General features: G+C 42.9%; 1 protein-coding gene across 5 annotated transcripts in view; it reads right to left on the minus strand.

Moving 5' to 3' along the window:
- The window catches only part of AHI1 (Abelson helper integration site 1), a 359799-nt gene that overhangs the window by 237596 nt on the left and 100645 nt on the right, over positions 1–21558 (minus strand). For all 5 annotated transcript variants that reach the window (XM_068231620.1, XM_068231621.1, XM_068231622.1 and 2 more), the window contains 2 exons: positions 16072–16212; positions 9356–9504 (listed from right to left, as the gene is read on the minus strand). In XM_068231620.1, the coding sequence (XP_068087721.1) occupies positions 9356–9504; positions 16072–16212 (290 nt within the window). The remainder of the gene's footprint in view (positions 1–9355; positions 9505–16071; positions 16213–21558) is intronic.

Consider the following 21558-nt stretch of genomic DNA (forward strand, 5'->3'; position numbering starts at 1 on the left):
ACTTCAGAACAGCAAAGCAGGAGACATTTAAAAAAAAATTTCTGTATACCTTTAGATGTGCATATTGGTATACTGATACACAGAAGAGCTTTCTCTAGTTAGCATAGATGCACATCTGAAGGGATGCCGGGGATGCACAGGACAGAATATAGAACGGCTTAAGGCTCGTTTCCACTAGGGCGAATCCGCATGCGGGCACTGCATGCGGATTCGCATAGCTAATGTTAGTGGATGGGGCTGTTTCCACCTGTGCGGCGTGCGGGAGCGATTTGGCAGCGGGCCAAATCTGCACGGCGGGACCCACAGTTTTCGCCTGCGTCGGGAATCCGTGTGAATCGCCGCTAATGTATTTAATAGTAAAAACGCATGCGTTTGGTACATGCGTTTTTACCCGCGATTTCGCGTGCGATTTCGCACCCTTCCCAATGTTATTTTGTCCTGGCAGTGTCATGGTTAATTTCGCATGGCACCCTGCCATGCGAAATCGCACGTGAAATCGCGGGTAAAACGCATGCGGAAGCGCACCCGCATGCGTTTTTACAAGCGTCGGAATGCCGGCGAAATCGCGTCGCACTAGTGGAAACGGGCCCTAATGCACAGACTTGTAAAAGACTGATAGCTTCCTGCATGTCCTGCTCCAAAGCAAGTAAAACTACCGAACAGGGCTTAGTGAATTTAAAGTGGTCTAACACCCAGCATTTCAACTTTGCTTTAAAAGATTGCTTACAGCTTAGAAACGATTATGCCATATTTTATTTTTAGCAGAAATTCACTGAATGGATTAAACATGACATTTTAGTGCTGCATTTAGCTAGAAATCCTCCTCCGTGCTTAGGTTTAGTTACAAATGTAACTATTTACAAAGTAATAAACAAACACTGCTCTGAGAGAACAAAGAGGGCTTCCCCGGCAGGCTTTTCAAAGGTCTATTTGCATTCCAAACAAAGATACATTTGTAACTAAAGATAAGAACGGATGCGGATTCCTAGTTAAGGCCTCGTTCATATATTCTGCGTTTGGTGTGCTTGGGAAACGCATCAGAAAACGCATGGACAAAACGCGTACATTTGTACGCGTTTGTATGCGGTTTTTAAATGCGTTTGTGTGCGTCTTTATTTAGTATGCGTTTTTGGACACCTGGACATTTCTCAATAAAGGTGTGTTAAAAAAAATTTGTTTTTTTCTTTTCTTGATGTCACTTCCTTTCTGTGTGGGTTTTGTAGGAAGTGTGAAGGTGATAGGAGAAAGGAAGAGGAAGTGAGTCACGTTGTCCATCCCCAAACGCATCGCCAAATACGCATAAAAAAACGCATGGTCATGCGGCCATCTGCGTTTCCATTGACTTTCATTGCTATGCGTTTGTTCGCGTTCCGCACACATATGCATGCATCTATGCGTTTCAAAAACGCGTACGTTGGAAACGCATAGATGTGAACGAGACGCATAGCAATGCATTGTTTTTGCCCTGCACTAAAAAAACGCACACATCCGCAGTGGGAAAAAACGTACAGCACCGCATTTGATGTGAACGAGGCCTTAATCCAACACTAAAATGTCATGTTTAACCCATTCAGTGAATTTCTGCTTAAAAAAAAATCTGGCATAATAATTTCTAAGCTGTAAGCAATCTTTTAAAGCAAAGTTGTAATGCTGGGTGTTAAACCGCTTTAACAATGTTCTTTCTGTATATTATCGAATGTCTACCAAATGCAGGAAATGTTAGTGAATTTGAAAATAAAAAAGGATAAAATACCGAATGCGGTATTTAACTTACCTAAATTATTTTACCAAACTGTCCTTAGCGAATTGAGGCCACATTTTTTGCATTCTTCATATTTTTTACATTTCCATGGGTTTCTATGAGTTTTACTGCATTGTCAAACCAATGTGAAGTGACGTAGAGGGAAAGGAGAGCAGTTTTTTGTTGGTTTCATTTTTTGGAACCAAAGCTGTGAATTAATCACATCTAAGGACTAGGACTTGGCATAAGGCTCAGTTCCCATTTGCAATGGACCCATTGAGCACATAACGGACAGTTATGGGTTTGCTCTGCTCCATTTTACCGTTTTACCATTTGAACATAGATGGCTATGGACAACGTATCCACTCGTCCAGAAAATGCAGTCCAGTTCGGACTCTCTGCTCCATTTGCAGCAACGTGGCAAATGGATCCTTTTTTTAGCTAGTGGAGGCGGATCCTATTTTTGACATGAGGATCTGCTTACTGTGCTTAGTGGAACTTACAAAACCGTACCCACCAGTTAAGTTTTTGCAACAAATGGGAACCGAACCTAAATCCTGTGTCGCGAGGAACTGTTGGGTCCTAGTATTTACATATTTGTTCCCAATGCTGTCTGTAACCACTACAGATTTATAAATTCCACCTTGTGCATATGTGTGCAGTTTTGTGTAGACATTGATTAAAGGTTCATGCAGATTTTATTTGTTGCTGTCCTTGGACCATGATAATTCATGTGCATGTTCCCTCTTCATTCTGTTTTGTAAAAATGCTTGTTTGTATTGGATTTTTTCTTTGTTGAAAACCTCAAATAGACAGATTTAATGAGAAATATTGACACCTGAAAAGTACACGACTGTTCTTGCCAGATCAGTCTCTTTCTCGCCTCTTTTAATTAAGGTGCCCCTCTTTTTGCCTTTCAAGTATGACCACATAAAACTGTTGTTATAAGATTACAGAATCTTACCACAATTCCCACACTGTCATGAAGTTTCAGAAAACAGTGATGTGCTCAAGTGCTGCCTTATTTAATAAAAAACTAGGGTGTAAAATGATATCAATGTGAGTCATACATTGTTTCTAAGTGTTTCATTCTAGCACTAATTCTGTCTACATCACCAGATCCTAGCAACAAAAGAAGAGATTGTTTAACAAAGCTTCTCTGACAGATGTGACATGCCTAGGATCTAATAAAAAGTGAAGTAATGTCAATAACATCACTATCATTTATTATTATTTGTGGGCACAGCCATGTGTCATAATGTGAAGATAATTGTAATTAATTAAAAACATAGCTGACCTTAACCCTTTCCTATCCATTTGCAAACTCAATTCGTGCAATTCTTACAGCGGAAATTTCAGATATATTCCATCTAGTGAAAGTGACATTTCATGTTTGAAGGACAAAAAGAGAAACTCTCCCCCCCCCCACCTGGTTGGTAAAAAGAGAACAGGACCCATTTGGCAATTATGGAAGATTATCGGTTCATTTCTTCATAGGCCATGTACCGGATATTTGGATCCAGAATGAACTATTAGTTGAAATACGGTTTATATTTTCTTACACTTTTGTTAATAGATTTAAAAAATTACAGAGTGGGGCTCCTCTGCAAATTACAACTAGGCTGCCACACCAGCCATGAGAAGCGGTTATCGCCAGGGAAAGGGCAATGGAGTGTGTGGTCCTCTTTTCATGAACTAACAAGACTTTCAACACTGGGGGTGCTAATGCCACCTAGCAACATACAGTAGCAGCACCAAATCCCCCAAAACGAGGGTGCTGGAATTTGTTGGTTATAATAATAATCAAAAAACAGCAGCCCATTATGATGTTTTCCTTGCTGGATCATGCCACCCCCCCCCCCCCCAAAAGAGAAATGTTACGCTCAATTCCTCTGTAATGCTCCCTGACCCCAACTAATCTTTCTGTAGGTTTTGAATGAAGAAGTCAAAAGAATGCCCTCTAGCTTTTCACATCTGGTTCTGTGCAATTGTGTGTACATAATCCCTTTGTGAAAAGAGCAAATAGACAAATGGACAGATTTGTAAGATTTGTAAAATAGTAGTAGGAAAATGACCATGTCATTCATACCTCTGTAGCCATGGAGGCATGCTACTGTTATGGGCCCCAACACTAATTTTTACAATTTGTGAAGTATGGCACTTGACAGATAAATCTGAATGTACGTGGAAAATAGAAACCTCTACAAAATGCATTAGGAAACATTTTTTGTTTTATGTCATTAGAATAGCTATGCTGCCTCCTTTGTGATACACAGAAAATATAGTTGTGGGGTCCTATGATGATATTAAAGGATACCCAAGGTGACATGATGAGATAGACATCAGTATGTTCAGTGCCTAGCACACAAATCACTATGCGGTGTTCCTTTTTGTCTTTCTTTGCCTGAAAGAGCTCAATATCAGGTATGTAAGTGGCTGACTCAGTCCTGACAGGAATTGACTACAGTGTGACCCACACTGATAGGAAATTCCAACTATAAAACACTTTCCTAGCAGAAAATGAGAGCAGGAAAGAGATAAAAAGGGTCAATAGTTCATGGATTCTAGCTCTGGCATACTTCAATGAATGTGTCATTGAGCAAAAACAATAAAAAACTGTTAAAACTTAAAAAGTAGATTTAAACATAAAATAAAACTGTGGAATATCTTAAAAAGTCATTTTTTAGGAGAAGGAAGATAGATACAATCGTTTATTTCATTAGTTTATTTTCGCCTCGGGTGTCCTTTATAGTGGAATGAAAGCCTAGTTTCTGAACATGTGGTACGCATACCCCAGGGTGGCATACATGTAAAAAGGACACCGGGAAATTTGGGCGCAGGGGGAAGCCAAAAAACAGCTCACCCTGCTGTGGCAAATTTCCCAATGGTGTTAATTACTATTCCCTCTACACGGAGCGGCAAAGTGGGGGGGGTAAGATGCAATTGGGCTTTCAGCTATTGCTGGCAGCCGAATTGTGCAGTTTCTATTGTAATTGGCCTTCGTCTTTTGCCAGCGCCCAAATTACTCAATGTCACTATAGCCGTAATTCCCATTACGGCCTATGGTGGAGCCCAAATGTCCTGAGCCGCACAGCGCCCTTTTTACCTGACTCACTCAGGGGATAGTACTGATGAGTCCAGGAGGTACTCGGGCTTGATATAATTTATCAAGCATAACAAGTTTACAAAATAATAATTCCTATATAAGCAACAACACCAAATTGGTATTTTATCTTATTAAAGGGACTCCGAGCAGTGCAGAAACTATGGAAAGATGCATATCATTTTAAAGCTCTCTTTCTCCTCTTTCCAATGATATATAAACCACCACCCTACGCCTTTTAGTTTTTGCTATTTTCGCGATCGAAATTGCCGCGGCCGCGACTTAGATCGCGAAAATAGAGAAAACTAAAAGGCGTAAGCCGACGATTTAGGTGTCGCCAGAAAGAGGAGAAAGAGAGCTTTAAAATGATATCCATCAAGCCATAGTTACATTGTATTACACAGGGCGACTTTTTCTGCTGAATGGAGCTGCTGATTTTGAGAAAAAGTCGCCCTGTGTAATACAATATAACTATGGAAAGATGGATATCATTTTAAAGCTCTCTTTCTCCTCTTTCTGACGACACCTAAATTGTCGCCCTACGCCTTTTAGTTTTCTCTATTTTCGTGATCAAAGTCGCGGCCGCTGCAATTTCGATCGCGAAAATAGCGAAAACTAAAAGGCATAGGGCGGTGGTTTATATATCACTGGAAAGAGGAGAAAGAGAGCTTTAAAATGATATGCATCTTTCCATAGTTTCTGCACTGCTCGGAGTCCCTTTAAGAGCAGAAGCTAATACTTGGAAGTGGTTTTGTGCTACTATTAAATATACCAGTTACAAGGGACACTTGCGATAATCTTTACCATAACAAGAGGTACTTGTTGAGCCCAGGCTTTCAAAAGGAGTACATACCAATAAAATGTCGAGAAACACTATACATCGCCGCTACAGGAATCTACAGCGGCGGCCGCGGGGGGAGGGAGGTGACTACTTATAATGGGCAACTATAATCCCCATACTAGGGCATCTACTACCTATACTGGGGTAACTATACTCCCTATGCTGGGGCAGCTATACTAGGGCAACTATACTCCCTACACTGGGGAAACTATACCTAGATTAACCCATACCTGTACCTGGCTACCTTTGCCGCACCCGACCAAAGCCCCTCCCCCTGAAACCAGCTACGCCCATCAATCATTTTGTATGTGCTTTTGCAGAGCGATTTCGTTTTTTCACTTCTTGCCTTAAGTGAGGAAGTGAACTCTTTGACCCAGAAAATAATAAATACAATGTATGTATTCTTAAAAACACAAACGCTATCACCGGATTTAAAAAAAAAAAAAAAAAAAAAAAAAAAAACACTTTGTGAGCATTTTGTGTTTTTCCTATACCTTCCATTGTAGCTAAATCACCCCGAAAATGGTACATGCAGCCCTTTTGTGAACAGAAAGCAGACAAAACGCGCTGATATGAACTCATAAGGATTTATTGCACAAGGTATTTTAGGGCATTTTTGAAAGTCGTTGGCGCTCAAAAAAAACGCCCTTGGTATGTACAAGCCCTAACAAGGAGCACCATTTCCCATTGTGACAACACTGTCAGCTTTACAAGTTTCTGGCTCCAAGCCAAGGAAGCTACTGTACATATGATCTGAAAAATACATGCCAGTAAAGGTGGCCACACACAACGATTTTTTTTATATTTCTTTCCATTCAAGCAGTGCAATCAATTTTTCTGATTGACTGTAGCAAACAAAAATATCTGACAAATGTATTACACAAGTATTCAATTACTGAAAAAATAATAATTGAAAACGCTGAAAGAAATTGCTTGGGTCTACAAACCAAGAAATTGACAATCGATACTAGACCATTCAAATCTTCAGAAAAATTGTTTAGAAACTCAGAGTTCTCACTCGAATAAGAAAAAAGCTTTACATTTTTCTGTGCAACTGATCATTTTTATCAAATTGCTGTAAAATTTGATCTTTTTTCTGTGTCGTTTGTGGCCACCTTTACACCCATAAAATTCAAGGCTTCCAGCTTGGCAGGTTGGCAGTTAGATTGGCTGAAGCAGGAAGAGCTCTTGCAATAGAATTCTAGATTTTGCAATTAATTTTAAGGGCAGATAAGGGGAATAAAGCTTTGTTGCAGGTTAAAACATAGTTTTACAAGAACAGTGACTGACAACACAGGCAAAAATCTGCTTTACCATAGAAAACAGTTATTTGGTGTAATGAGTCAATGTTGCACAAGCACTCAGTTTCCAAACTCATCATCTTTGCAAAGACTGCAACGGGGCATTTCAAATTTCTAAAGGTTCGTACACACGCCGGACTGGAGGCAACGACGGGTCCGTCGTCACCTCCCGCTGGGTGGGCGTTCCAACGACAGTCCGGCGTGTGTACGCGCTGTCGGCGGACTGATACGGCTGTTTCTGAGCGATCCGCCGGGCGGAACGCTCAAAAACTATAAGGCCGATTTGAAATTTTTTTTTCCTCTTGTAGCCACTGGGAGCCCCTACAAGCTCTGGGGCCCTCGGGCAGCTGCCTCCTTTGCCTCTATGGTAGCACCGGCCCTGCCCATCAGCACAGATTGCTCCCACGCCACCGTCCTCAGATTTCTCTGTTGCCGGTACTGTGTCACGTAACTTCTATCAGTTGTGGCCATTCTGTGCAAGAGAACTGCGCCCTCTACGTATCTCTCCGGCAACTGCTGGAGAGATAAGTAAAGAGTGCACTTCTCTTACGTCTATACTATATGTAAATTCAGAGTTGTCCGAAAGTGAATAATTTATCCAGGTTTCACCATGTTTAACACCGGACTCTTCTTACTAACAAATTCAACTTACAATCTCCAGGAACGGAAGAGGATTGTAAGTAGGGGACCATCTGTATAATCTTACCTAAACAACATGTTCAGATTATTCTCAATATGTTTGCCCTTACATTACATAGATGTGGCGAGATTGTACAATCAAAATAGTACAGTGGTGGCCAGCTTTAGCCAGATGAAAGAGATGGAGATGAACTTGCTACAAACAACAAATGGATGACAAAAATGATCACAATCATTTTGGCCAGCAAAACTTGGATGTCTGCAAATAGCAATATCTTCAGTTGAGGGGAAATCCGATGCTTCCAGTGGTATGTGTGTGCAATTCTTGTTTATATATCCAAAGTTCTGTCCTTTCTAAAGCCCTATTTCATTCCCAGGGCCATGCTAAACAGTACAGCAAGTCAACCTATGTATTTGCCATTTGTGCTGCAAACTTTCTAGCTGAACTCATTTTCTTTATTTTGATAGTGAGTCAGTTTAATGGAAGACTGTACAACAAGCAATTTGATTTAGATTGGTTAGTTCAAATTAAAAGAAAAAAAAAAAAACTTGCCCTATTCACATTTCCCACTACAAACTGGATAGCATCATCATACCACTTAAGAGGAGAAAATAAGAGTTTCCTCAGAAATGAAAATACAACCAAAACTACTACATGAGGTTAATGTTCTCATGTTTTCACATGCAAACTTCAAATAAAGTACATTCACTTATAAAAAGGTAAATAGAGTAACTTCAGGCTGCATAGTCGTGAAATCATTAGCACACATAGGAGACTTTTGTGCAGCATCTATTGACACAGTGAATAATCTGTGTAGCATTTACTTTACTGAAAGGAAGATTGAGTAAGAGAAGAGATTGATTAAGAGAAAACTCAGATAAACACCTGGATACACAACAGCAGAAATGGTGCAAGAGATCTGCTGGGCTTGATATTGTCTATACATCTACATTCTGTAGTTTCATCAATTGCTTGCATCAGGAATTGAAAAAAAAAAGGAAATAAAATAAAACACCATCCAGCCTCCACAGAACAAGCAAGTTCACATAAATGAAAGAATGGAGGAATGTTACTTAAAAAAAAACAACAACACTAAACCACAGTTTAATTACATAATCCCCTCTTAACTGGCATAGGTTAGAAACAAAAATGAAAAAGAGATGAAAACAGATCAACTCATAAGGAAACAGTTATCTCCCCTAGTGTTTCTTAGCTGTATGTGTGTAAGACGTCTTGTCTGTATTAGTTACATTTACCATGTTAACTTCCTCTGTATTTATATTTACTATCTTTGTATTATACAGTTATGCTTGTATCTTATTTCTTGAAACAATAAGGGAAAGTCGCACAGACTATTGTCTGGATTCAGGAAGTGGCTACCTGGGAGGCAGTGGTCACCATTTGCTTCCAATAACACGCTCTCACTCAAGTTCAAAAAGATGCATCCATGGTTTCCGAAAAAAAGGCATAGCACGATTGGCCTTTTACCCTAAGTGGGTTGTTTGAAGGTTACAATATAGTACGTCAAGTCAGTGAGTGATCAGGCAAACGGGGTGACTATGATGGACGTATGACTATGGTAGGAAAGCATTGGGAAGGAAGTGAGGACTATAGAAACATAAAATAAATAAGCTAAGTTACAGTTCATGTAATAATACACATCTGACAGCTTGAAATGTAACAAAAAACTACACGTGGGATGTCAGGCATGAAAATTGTGAAGACATACCAGAACTGAATCCAGTTTCTGTTTCACTTTCATCATCCGCATAGATGATCTTGCAGCGATGGCAGGATCTTGAAACATGAGAACATCAGAATGACTAGGATCACCGACATCACTGGATGTGTGTACTGCTTCTGCTTCCAGCTGGGCAACTAAAATTAAGAAAGAGATGGAATATTAAAATTAGCATAAGCCTAACATTATAAGCAGCACAAAAGAAGACAAATCAAAGATGACACTACTCTGAGCAGCTGTCAGAAGAAAAATGTTAGATTTCATACTTAAAGGGAACCTGAACGGAGTAAAAATTATTTAAAATAAATACATGATGTAGCTGCAAATGAATATTACATACTAACCTCACCGTCCGTTCCTCTCAGAAGCTCACCACTTTCTTCTTACAGTGATCCCTTCCAGTTCTGACAATAATTTGTCAGAACTGAAATACACCAGTTGCTGTCAGTTATATATCTGCTGCTGTCAGTTACAACTGAATGTGCAAGGTAATGACTGTTTCCCTATGGCTCAAGTGGGTGATATTACAGTTTAACAGTGTGGTAATGGCCATTTTCAATATGGAGGATGGTGAATTCCATTGATCACAGTGGACAAACAGGATGCAGGAGATGAGAAAGATTAATGAGGGGACTACACACAGGAGGCAAGTATGACTTGTGTATGTTTATTTTGACTTTTAATTTTCAGTTCATGTTCTCTTTAAATCTGTCTAGGATTAGTTATCTTTAAATCTTTATTGTTGTCCCTGGACCCCTGCCCTTCTCCCTTCATTGGGGAAATAATGTTTTTATGGTTGTCAATATAGAAATACAATCTAAAAGTCCCTCCCCCAAGAAGCTTGACATTAAAGGACAACTGGAGCAAGAGTGATATGGAGGCTGACATATTTCTTTCTTTCTTTATTGTATTTATAAAGCGCCAACATATTACGCAGCGCTGGACATTAGTTTAGGTTACAGACAATATTTAGGGGTGACATACAGCAAAATGACAATACCTGAATACATGAAAGACCAGATCATGCAGCACAGTATGAGTACAAGGTAATGCTTAGTCACTGGAGGGGAGCATGGAGAATAGGCAAGTTAGGTTCACTCAGATGCATAGCATGGGTGCATAGTAATGGAGGCGCATGATCAGGTAGGACACAAAAGGAGGAGGACCCTGCCCAAAGGCTTACAATCTAGAGGGAGAGGTAAGGACACGAAAGGTAGGGGACCAGGGTTCAGCTGTGGGTTTAGAGCACTTGTGAGGGGTAGTAGGCCAGAGTGAAAAGGTGAGTTTTGAGGGCCTTCTTGAGATGTTGAAGGAGGGGGCTGCCCTAATGGGTGGAGGTAGGGAGTTCCATAGTGTTGAAGCAGCTCTTGAGAAATCCTGGAGGCATACATTGGACTGGGTGATGCGGGGGCGGTTAAGCGAAGTTCATTGGAATAGTGGAGTGAGCGGCTAGATGTGTACCTCTGAGTAAGATCGGAAATGTAGGTTGGACAGGTTTTGTGGACAGATTTGTAGGTCAGACACAGTATCTTGAATCTGATTCTGGACTGGATAGGAAGCCAGTGGAGGTATTCAAGGAGGGGATCCGCCGTGGAGGAGCGATAGGAGCAGTGGATAATTCCGGCTGCCGCATTCATGTTGGACTGCAGTGGGGCAGTTCGGGTCATAGGGAGACCAGACAGCAGGGCATTGCAGTAGTCAAGGCGGTAAATTATGAGGGCATGGATGAGGAGTTTGGAGGTGGCAAAGGTCAGGAAAGGGCGAATCTTACACATGTTACGAAGGTGGAAGTTGCAGGACTTTGTGAGGTTTTGGATGTGGGGAGTGAAGGAGAGTGCGCAGTCCAGGGTGACACCCAGACAGCGGGCTTGAGAGGTAGGGCGAATGGTAGTGTGGTTAACAGTGACATGCACATCTGGGAGGTTCATGGATGGCCGGGGTGGGAAGATCCTTCTAACCAATACCAGTTGCCTGACAACCCTGCTGATCTGTTTGGCTGCATTAGTGTCTGAATAACATTAGAAACAAACATGCAGCTAATCCAGTCAGATCTGACAATGTCAAAAACACCTGAACTGCGGCATGCTTGTTCAGGGCCTACGGCTAAAAGTATTAGAGGCAGAGGATCAGCAGGATAGCCAGGCAACTGGTATTGCTTAAGAGGAAATAAATATGGCAGCCTCCACAGCCCTCTCGCTTCAGTTGTCCTTAGAAGAATGTCTGAAAAAAATCTCTTTTTACTTGCCAGTCCTCTTCAGCAATAAGATCATAGCTGATAAGCCGCATTCCCGCAGCAGAACGATGTCTTTAAACCCCCCAAATCCCTGGGGCAAAATTTGGGGATTGCTTCCTGGTAGAGGCAGAGCTTTGTGCAGTAGCTCTGCCTCTGCTGGAGTCAATCTCCGCCGATCTCCACCTCTCCCCGCCACTCAGTCTTCTTTCACTCCGGCTCCATGTGGACTTCCCTAGGCCTGATGGATGCAGGTTGGCACACTGTGGGTAGAACAGATTGTTATCCACAGTGTGCTGACAGGCATCCATCAGTCCTAGGGAAGCCCAGAAAAGCAAAAACAATGGAGCCAGTGGCACAGAGCAGCTATAAATCTCCCTCGCAGGAATGGACGAGCCTGACACATCCAAAACTCTTTCAGAAACTTTAAGCAGGACAAGTCAGGCTTGTCCTTACCGCTGGGGAGGTTAAAACACATCTAATGTGAACTGAGCCAATGGGAAACATGGACATTATCTTGCTAATCAGTTGTCTGGTCAGTTATAACTGACAGCAACTGATTCAGTGCTAATGGACCCTACTCACGTGCACACTATTTTGGCATTTAGACTTAGCAACTGTGTTCAGAAAATGCTTTTGAAAACAAAGCAAACCCAGAGAATCCCCCATGAGGAGATGGACTAATCCAAAACCTATCGGTTCTGACAAACTTTAACTGCTTTTCTCCTTTTCTTAAAACTGTTCCTGCGATATCAGGGTCAGAGTAGATTTCAATTCTTTAACTGTTCTATAACTGTCGATAAGCCTCTTTCCAGTTACATTCAATACTCTTACTAACATTTCACCCTTATCAGTTCATTTTACTGGTGGAGTGGAACAAGGGGGGAGGAATGGGGGGGGGGGGGGGGGGGGGTTTCGGAAGACTTTTAGAGACAAGTGCAGAGATTTAAAGAGACTCTGAAAGCGAGAATAAATCTCGCTTCAGAGCTTATATTCAGCAGGGGCATGTGTGCCCCTGCTAAAACGCCGCTATCCCGCGGCTGAACGGGGGTCCCCTACCCCCCAAATCCGCCCTTGCAAAATCTACGACCATCTTGGTCGTAGATTTTGCTGCTGCTGGAGGCAGGGCTAACGGCTGCAGCCCTGCCTCTCAGCGAGTCTATCAGCGCTGATCGCCGCCTCTCCCCCACTCCTCTCAGTGAAGGAAGACAGAGGGACGGGCAAGAGGCGGAGATACGCGCTGACAGACGCATGTAAGGCAGGGCTGCGGCCATTAGCCCTGCCTCACCAGGAAGAGATCCCCGCTAAGAACGGAGGGGATTTAGGAAGTAAGGGACCCCCTTTCAGCCGGGGGATAGCGGCGTTTTAGCAGCGGCACACATGCCCCTGCTGAATATAACAACAACAACAACAACAACAAATAACATTTGTAAAGCGCTTTTCTCCCGTGGGACTCAAAGCGCATAAGCATGGCTCCGACCATCGTGGTACAGGGGAAGAATTTTATAAATCTGGAAATGCCAGGCTAAACAGGTGGCTTTTCAGTCTGGATTTGAATAGCTCCAGGGATGGTGCTGTCTTTACTGGGTGTGGTAGGGAGTTCCAAAGAGTAGGGGCAGCATGACAGAAGGCTCTGTCTCCAGATTTTTTGAGGTGCACTCTGGGAGTGACCAAGTTTATAGAACTTGCTGATCTGAGGTTGTGAGAGGTGTGGTGCAGCTTCAGCAAGTCCTTCATGTATCCAGGGCCCAGATTGTGCAGGGATTTGAATGTCAGCAGTCCAATCTTGAAGAGTATTCTCCATTGTACTGGTAGCCAGTGCAGTGAGCGAAGGATCGGTGTAATGTGACAGTGGCGAGGCTGGTTTGTTAGCAATCTGGCAGCAGCATTCTGCACTAATTGCAGGCGACGCAAGTCTTTTTTGGGGAGGCCAGCATAAAGGGCATTGCAGTAGTCCAGCCGTGATGTGATGAAGGCGTGGACTAGGGTTTGAAGATCCTCTGGGGGAATCAGATGTTTAATCTTTGCAATGTTCTTCAGATGAAAGAAGGAAGATTTAACTACAGATGAAATTTGGTTTCTGAAACTCAATTCCCCATCGATTAGTACGCCAAGGCTGCGCACAAGGTTGGAGCTGTTTATGTCTGAATTCCCAATCCTGATTGGTGTTGCTTTAGGATAGAGCTGTTTTGATGGCGAGCACTGGCTTTGGACAAACAGGACCTCAGTTTTGTCAGCATTCAGTTTCAACCAGTTATCATTCATCCATGCCTGAAGCTCAGCTAAGCAAGAGTTTATTTTTGGGGTAGGGTCTGTTCCACCAGGTTTGAAGGACAGGTATAGCTGTGTGTCATCAGCGTAGCAGTGGTACGTCAGGCCATGTCGTTGGATAATATAAGAGCTGAAGCAAGTTTTATTCTCGCTTCAGAGTCTATTTAAATCTCTGCACTTGTCTCTAAACGTCTTCCGAAACCACCCCCCCCCCCATTCCTTTAAACAAAGTGGAGATTAGCATCAGTATTGGCCTCCCTGCTCCCACGTGGACCCATAAATTACTGGGACCTGTACCTCAGGTGATGTAGCGCTGTAGTGACAAAACAGCAGTAAGGTGCCTTTGAGGCGCTTGGCTGAGTCATAGAAACTTGTTGCTGTATGTTCCATTCCCTATTGCCCGATGAAGGAGGGCCACACCTGCAAAACACATTGCTTTGACCCTTTGGAGTGTATAAATAAAATTGCTTGTTGATATAATATCAACTTTGGAGGAGGTAAGTCCACTACTGCCTCCCCCATTTTAAAAAAAAGTTTTAGCTACTTTTATTCTTTGGCGCCTCTGTTCATTTCTACATTGTACGAGTCCACCCCAGGTGGAAGGATGCTAACCCCCCCTTTTTTAGATCTACTAAGAGCGACTTAATCCTGGGTGGGGGCAGGTCTAATCTCCCCACTTGCATCTACAGTGGTTGACTCAGTGGTAACCCTTGTTTGTGAGTATAATTTAATATACTTACCTTTCATTAACCACATCATTCCAGTATCCAGTACATACTGCACTATATCGGGCTCTCTATGTTCTCTCTCATTTTTCTCATTCCATTGGAGAGATGTCAGTAAAGCAGGTCAATAAGGTGAGTAAAGCAAACCTGTGATACACAAACTTAGATACTTACTTTGGGAGGGGGAAACCTCTAGAGGCTTACTCCATCCTCTTTTGCTAGACCCCTCCAGCACTAAAACACTGACCCCCTCAGACTTCGGAGGAAAAGGCGGAGTCCAATTAGATCCGTGTTACTGTACCTATACGAGCAGTCGTAAAACCCGGTTTACATGTGGAGACAGTGCCAGAGTGGGCCGGTAGAGGCCTCACTCCTGAGGTAAGTACTCAACTTACGTGTTTACTTTACAGGATACCCGAAGTGACATGATGAGATAGACATGTGTATGTACAGTGCCTAGCACACAAATAACTATGCTGTGTTCATTTTTTCTTTCTCTGCCTTAAAGAGTTAAATATCAGGTATGTAAGTGACTGACAGGAAGTGACTACAGTGTGATCCTCACTGATAAGAAATTCCAACTATAAAACACTTTCCAAACAGAAAATGGCTTCTGAGAGCAAGAAAGAGGTAAAAAGGGGAATTTCTTATCACTGAGGGTCACACTGTAGTCACTTCCTGTCTGAGTCAGGACTGAGTCAGTCACTTACATACCTGATATTTCAGTCACAGAAAGAAAAAAGGAACACAGCACAGTTATTTGCGTCCTAGGCACTGTCCATACACATGTCTATCTCATCATGTCACTTCGAATATCCTTTAAAGAGAAACTCCGACCAAGAATTGAACTTTATCCCAATCAGTAGCTGATACCCACTTTTACATGAAAAATATAATGATTTTCACAAACAGACCATCAGGGGGCGCTGTATGACTGATTTTGTGCTGAAACCCCTCCCACAAGAGGCTCTGGTACCGTACGGTACTCTGGGCAAACTGCCACAATGTAACAATGACACACACAGGAAATGGCTGTTTATAGCTGTCTGTTAAAGCCAGAACAGCTACATAATCTGCCCACAGTAACAATGTCACCATGTAATACATGTCAGAATGTGAATCTGGGAGAGAAAAGATTTAACAATGAGCAAACTCTGACTAAATCATGTATACATAATTATTGTAAAAATTAAGCACCTTTTTATATTAAATTATTTTCACTGGAGTTCCTCTTTAAAGTAAACCTGTAAGTTGAGTACTCGAGACCCAGAAGAGGCTGCCGGAGGAGCATTTATGTAGGATGCAGGGGCAGAAAGAACGGAGGGAGCGGTAGGCATCAAGACAGGTCACAGTATATGCCTGCTCCCCCCATTTCTCTAGGTTATTTCGGCTTTGGGATCCTTTAAGCAGCATACATATATAATATAAGTCCAAATATCCACCATCTATTGTGGAAACTGAAAGCGTAGCCCACTTACCTTTGTAGTCATAAATATATACAAGGATTGGCTGGTTCTCTCCAAAGGCACAAAATGCAACCATGTGCTCATGAGGGTGATAAGCAACGTCTCGAACTGGAGCTGCATATGACAGTGTTGAATACTTTGCCACCTGATCTCCTGTAATAAGGACGCAGAATTCGAAATTTTACAAAAATAAAATTAGATATTCAGTTTTAACAAAAATAAGTGTGTGGAGGAATGGGTTTTTGATATGCAGTAGACTGGCATTTTTAGTATAAAATGTACAACCTCTCTATACACTGGGGTGCTCACCTTGTAGAATGGTCTTGGAGACAGTCCATTGTGGTTCAGTTTGTTGGTCAACTGACCATTAAAAAGATAGGACACGCCTATATCATATGATCATGGAGCTTTGTTTGTATACTGTATGCCTCTGAAGGATTGACCATTCGTGCTTGTGAAGCTCATGTCAGGCTGTGCTTGAATACTTCTACTGTGACATACTGGTGATTTGTTTTATACAGTATATACGAATGTATAGGTTTTCATATAGGACTAATTAAATGTTAGGTTTAATTAGGCTTGATGCACATAACAGTGGTAATATTGCTGTGCGTGTAGTAAAATTACACACTGAGCATGAATAGGAAAATAACTCTGCTAAGATGTAATTCGGTGAAGTGCTGCAGTGCAGACTATAAATATTAAAATAAATTAAATACAAATTCATGCAAATAAGAAAAGGATCAGTGGAGAAGACTGAACAGTTGACTAATAAAATTGCACTGCCATTTCATCAAGAAATGGAGCTACAGGAGCCAGTCAGCAATGCATTTTAAATTAATTTTGTGCTTTTAAGCCATCCAAAGGTGAACTTGCTCTTGCCTTCTTACCATTTCTATTAATAACCATATTTTGTTGAATATAAAACCCATAGCTGGGAAGAAAAAGTGGGTGTGTCTTATATTCCAAATGTATGACAGAGCCCCCAAGTGCAGAGCGCAGCAGAGGCCTCTGTGCGATTACTCCATCTGCTCCTCCGGTGCCCTGCTCTGAGTCCCGTCTTGCTTTAGTACTTTAGTCCAACCTCTCCTCGCATTAACCACTTGAGGACCGTGGGCTTTACCCCCCTTAAGGACCAGGCACTTTTTTTCCATTCAGACCACTGCAGCTTTCACGGTTTATTGCTCGCTCATACAACCTACCACCTAAATGAATTTTTGGCTCCTTTTCTTGTCACTAATAAAGCTTTCTTTTGGTGCTATTTGATTGCTGCTGCGATTTTTACTTTTTATTATATTCATCAAAAAAGACATGCATTTTGTCAAAAAAATGGATTTTTTTAACTTTCTGTGCTGACATTTTTCAGATAAAGTAAAATTTCTGTATACATGCAGCGCGAAAAATGTGGACAAACATGTTTTTGATTTAAAAAAAACCCATTCAGCCTATATTTATTGGTTTGGGTAAAAGTTATAGCGTTTACAAACTATGGTGCAAAAAGTGAATTTTCCCATTTTCCAGCATCTCTGCCTTTTCTGACCACCTGACATGTTTCATGAGGGGCTAGAATTCCAGGATAGTATAAATACCCCCCAAATGACCCCATTTTGGAAAGAAGACATGCTAAAGTATTCACTGAGAGGCATAGTGAGTTCATAGAAGATATTATTTTTTGTCACAAGTAAGCGGAAAATGATACTTTGTTACAAAAAAAAAAAAAGTTTCCATTTCTTCTAACTTGCGACAAAAAAAAAAAGAAATCTGCCACGGACTCACTATGCTCCTCTCTGAATACCTTGAAGTGTCTACTTTCCAAAATTGGGTCATTTGTGGGGTGTGTTTACTGTCCTGACATTTTGGGGGGTGCTAAATTGTAAGCACCCCTGTAAAGCCTAAAGGTGCTCAATGGACTTTGGGCCCCTTAGCGCAGTTAGGCTGCAAAAAAGTGCCACACATGTGGTATTGCCGTACTTAGGAGAAGTAGTATAATGTGTTTTGGGGTGTATTTTTACACATATCCATGCTGGGTGGGAGAAATATCTCTGTAAATGACAATTGTTTGATTTTTTTTTTTACACACAATTGTCCATTTACATTTACAGAGATATTTCTCCCACTCAGCATGGGTATGTGTAAAAATAAACCCCAAAACACGTTATACTACTTCTCCTGAGTACGGCGATACCACATGTGTGGCACTTTTTTGCACCCTAACTGCGCTAAGGGGCCCATAGTCCAATAAGTATCTTTAGTATTTCACAGGTCATTTTTGTTTCAAGACTACTCCTCACGGTTTAGGGCCCCTAAAATGCCAGGGCAGTATAGGAACCCCACTAATGACCCCATTTTAGAAAGAAGACACCCCAAGGTATTCCGTTAGGAGTATGGCGAGTTCATAGAAGATTTTATTTTTTGTCGCAAGTTAGCGGAAATTGATTTTAATTGTTTTTTTTCACAAAGTGTCATTTTCCGCTAATTTGTGACAAAAAATAAAATCTTCTATGAACTCACCATACTCCTAACGGAATACCTTTAGGTGTCTTCTTTCTAGAATGGGGTCATTTGTGGGGTTCCTATACTGTCCTGGCATTTTAGGGGCCCTAAACCGTAAGGAGTAGTCTTGAAACCAAATGTCGCAAAATGACCTGTGAAATCCTAAAGGTACTCATTGGACTTTGGGCCCCTTAGCGTACTCAGGGTGTAAAAAAGTGCCACACATGTGGTACCACCGTACTCAGGAGAAGTAGTATGTGTTTTAGGGTGTATTTTTACACATACCCATGCTGGGTGGGAGAAATATCTCTGCAAATGACAATTGTTTGATTTTTTTTTACACACAATTGTCCATTTACAGAGAGATTTCTCCCACCCAGCATGGGTATGTGTAAAAATACACCCCAAAACACATTATACTACTTTTCCTGAGTACGGCGGTACCACGTGTGACACTTTTTTGCAGCCTAGGTGCGCTAAGGGGCCCAACGTCCTATTCACAGGTCATTTTGAGGCATTTGTTTTCTAGACTACTCCTCACAGTTTAGGGCCCCTAAAATGCCAGGGCAGTATAGGAACCCCACAAGTGACCCCATTTTAGAAAGAAGACACCCCAAGGTATTCCGTTAGGTGTATGGCGAGTTCATAGAAGATTTTATTTTTTGTCACAAGTAAGTGAAAAATGACACTTTGTGAAAAAAAAAAAAAAAATTAATTTCCGCTAACTTTTGACAAAAAATAAAATCTTCTATGAACTCGTCATACACCTAACAGAATACATTGGGGTGTCTTTTTTCTAAAATGGGGTCACTTTGTGGGGTTCCTATACCGCCCTGGCATTTTACGGGCCCAAAACCGGGAGTAGTCTGGAAACCAAATGTCTCAAAATGACTGTTCAGGGGTATAAGGATCTGCAAATTTTGATGACAGGTGGTCTATGAGGGGGCGAATTTTGTGGAACCGGTCATATGCAGGGTGGCCTTTTAGATGACAGGTTTTATTGGGCCTGATCTGATGGATAGGAGTGCTAGGGGGGTGACAGGAGGTGATTGATGGGGGTCTCAGGGGGTGGTTAGAGGGGAAAATAGATGCAATCAATGCACTGGGGAGGTGATCGGAAGGGGGTCTGAGGGGGATCTGAGGGTTTGGCCGAGTGATCAGGAGCCCACACGGGGCAAATTAGGGCCTGATCTGATGGGTAGGTGTGCTAGGGGGTGACAGGAGGTGATTGATGGGTGTCTCAAGGTGTGATTAGAGGGGGGAATAGATGCAAGCAATGCACTGGTGAGGTGATCAGGGCTGGGGCCTGAGGGCGTTCTGAGGGTGTGGGCGGGTGATTGAGTGCCCTAGGGGCAGATAGGGATCTAATCTGATAGGTAGCAGTGACAGGGGGTGATTGATGGGTAATTAGTGGGTGTTTAGGGTAGAGAACAGATGTAAACACTGCACTTGGGAGGTGATCTGACGTCGGATCTGCGGGCGATCTATTGGTGTGGGTGGGTGATCAGATTGCCCGCAAGGGGCATGTTAGGGGCTGATTGATGGGTGGCAGTGACAGGGGGTGATTGATGGGTGGCCGTGACAGGGGGTGATTGATGGGTGGCAGTGACAGGGGGTGATTGACGGGTGATTGACAGGTGATCAGTGGGTCATTACAGGGAAGAACAGATGTAAATATTGCACTGGCGAATTGATAAGGGGGGTCTGAGGGCAATCTGAGCGTGTAGGCGGGTGATTGGGTGCCCGCAAGGGGCAGATTAGAGTCTGATCTGATGGGTAACAGTGACAGGTGGTGATAGGGGGTGATTGATGGGTAATTAGTGGGTGTTTAGGGTAGAGAACAGATGTAAACACTGCACTTGGGAGGTGATCTGACGTCGGATCTGCAGGCGATCTATTGGTGTGGGTGGGTGATCAGATTGCCCGCAAGGGGCAGGTTAGGGGCTGATTGATGGGTGGCAGTGACAGGGGGTGATTGATGGGTGATTGGCAGGTGATTGACAGGTGATCAGGGGGATAGATGCATACAGTACACGGGGGGGGGTGATCAGGGGGGGGCAGGGGGGGGCTAAAAAAAAATAGCGTTGACAGAAAGTGACAGGGAGTGATTGATGGGTGATTAGGGGGGTGATTGGGTGCAAACAGGGGTCTGGGAGGTGGGCGGGGGGGGGGGGGTCTGAGGGGTGCTGTGGGCGATCTGGGGCAGGGGGGGGGGAAATCCGTGTGCTTGGGTGCGACATAGGGTGGCTGTAGCCTGCCCTGGTGGTCCCTCGGACATTGGGACCACCAGGGCAGGAGGCAGCCTGTATAATACACTTTGTAAACATTACAAAGTGTATTATACACTTTGTATGCGGCGATCCGGGTGCTAGTAACCCGCCAGCGCTTCCGAACGGCCGGCGGGTTACAGCGCGAGGTGGGCGGAGCCAGTCCTCGGCGGCCGATCGCGTCACGAATGACGCGATCGCGCCGCCCATGCCCCTACAAGGACCGCCGCCATTTGTCAATACGCCGGTCCTTGCGGTGTCCACTTCCCGGCCGCCAATTGTCTATACGGCGGTCGGGAAGTGGTTAAAGGGAACCTAAACTGAGAAGGATATGGATTTTTCCTTTTAAAATAATACCAGTTGCCTGACTCTCCTGCTGATCCTGTGTGTCTAATACTTTTAGGCACAGCCCTTGAACAAGCATGCAGATCAGGTGCTCTGACTGAAGCCAGACTGGATTAGCTGCATGCTTGTTTCAGGTGTGTGATTCAGCCACTACTGCAGCCATAGAGATCAGCAGGACTGCCAGGCAACTGGTATTGTTTAAAAGGAAACATCCACATCCCTCTCAGTTTAGGTTCCCTTTAAAGAGAATCTGTACTCTAAAATTCTTACAATAAAAAGCATACTATTCCATTCATTATGTTCTCCTGGGCCCCTCTGTGCTGATTCTGCCACTCCCTGCTGCAATCCTGGCTTGTAATTGCCAGTTTTAGGCAGTGTTTACAAACAAAAGACA

Source organism: Hyperolius riggenbachi, chromosome 4, assembly GCF_040937935.1.
Source record: "Hyperolius riggenbachi isolate aHypRig1 chromosome 4, aHypRig1.pri, whole genome shotgun sequence".
In the NCBI taxonomy this organism is placed as follows: Eukaryota; Metazoa; Chordata; class Amphibia; order Anura; family Hyperoliidae; genus Hyperolius; species Hyperolius riggenbachi.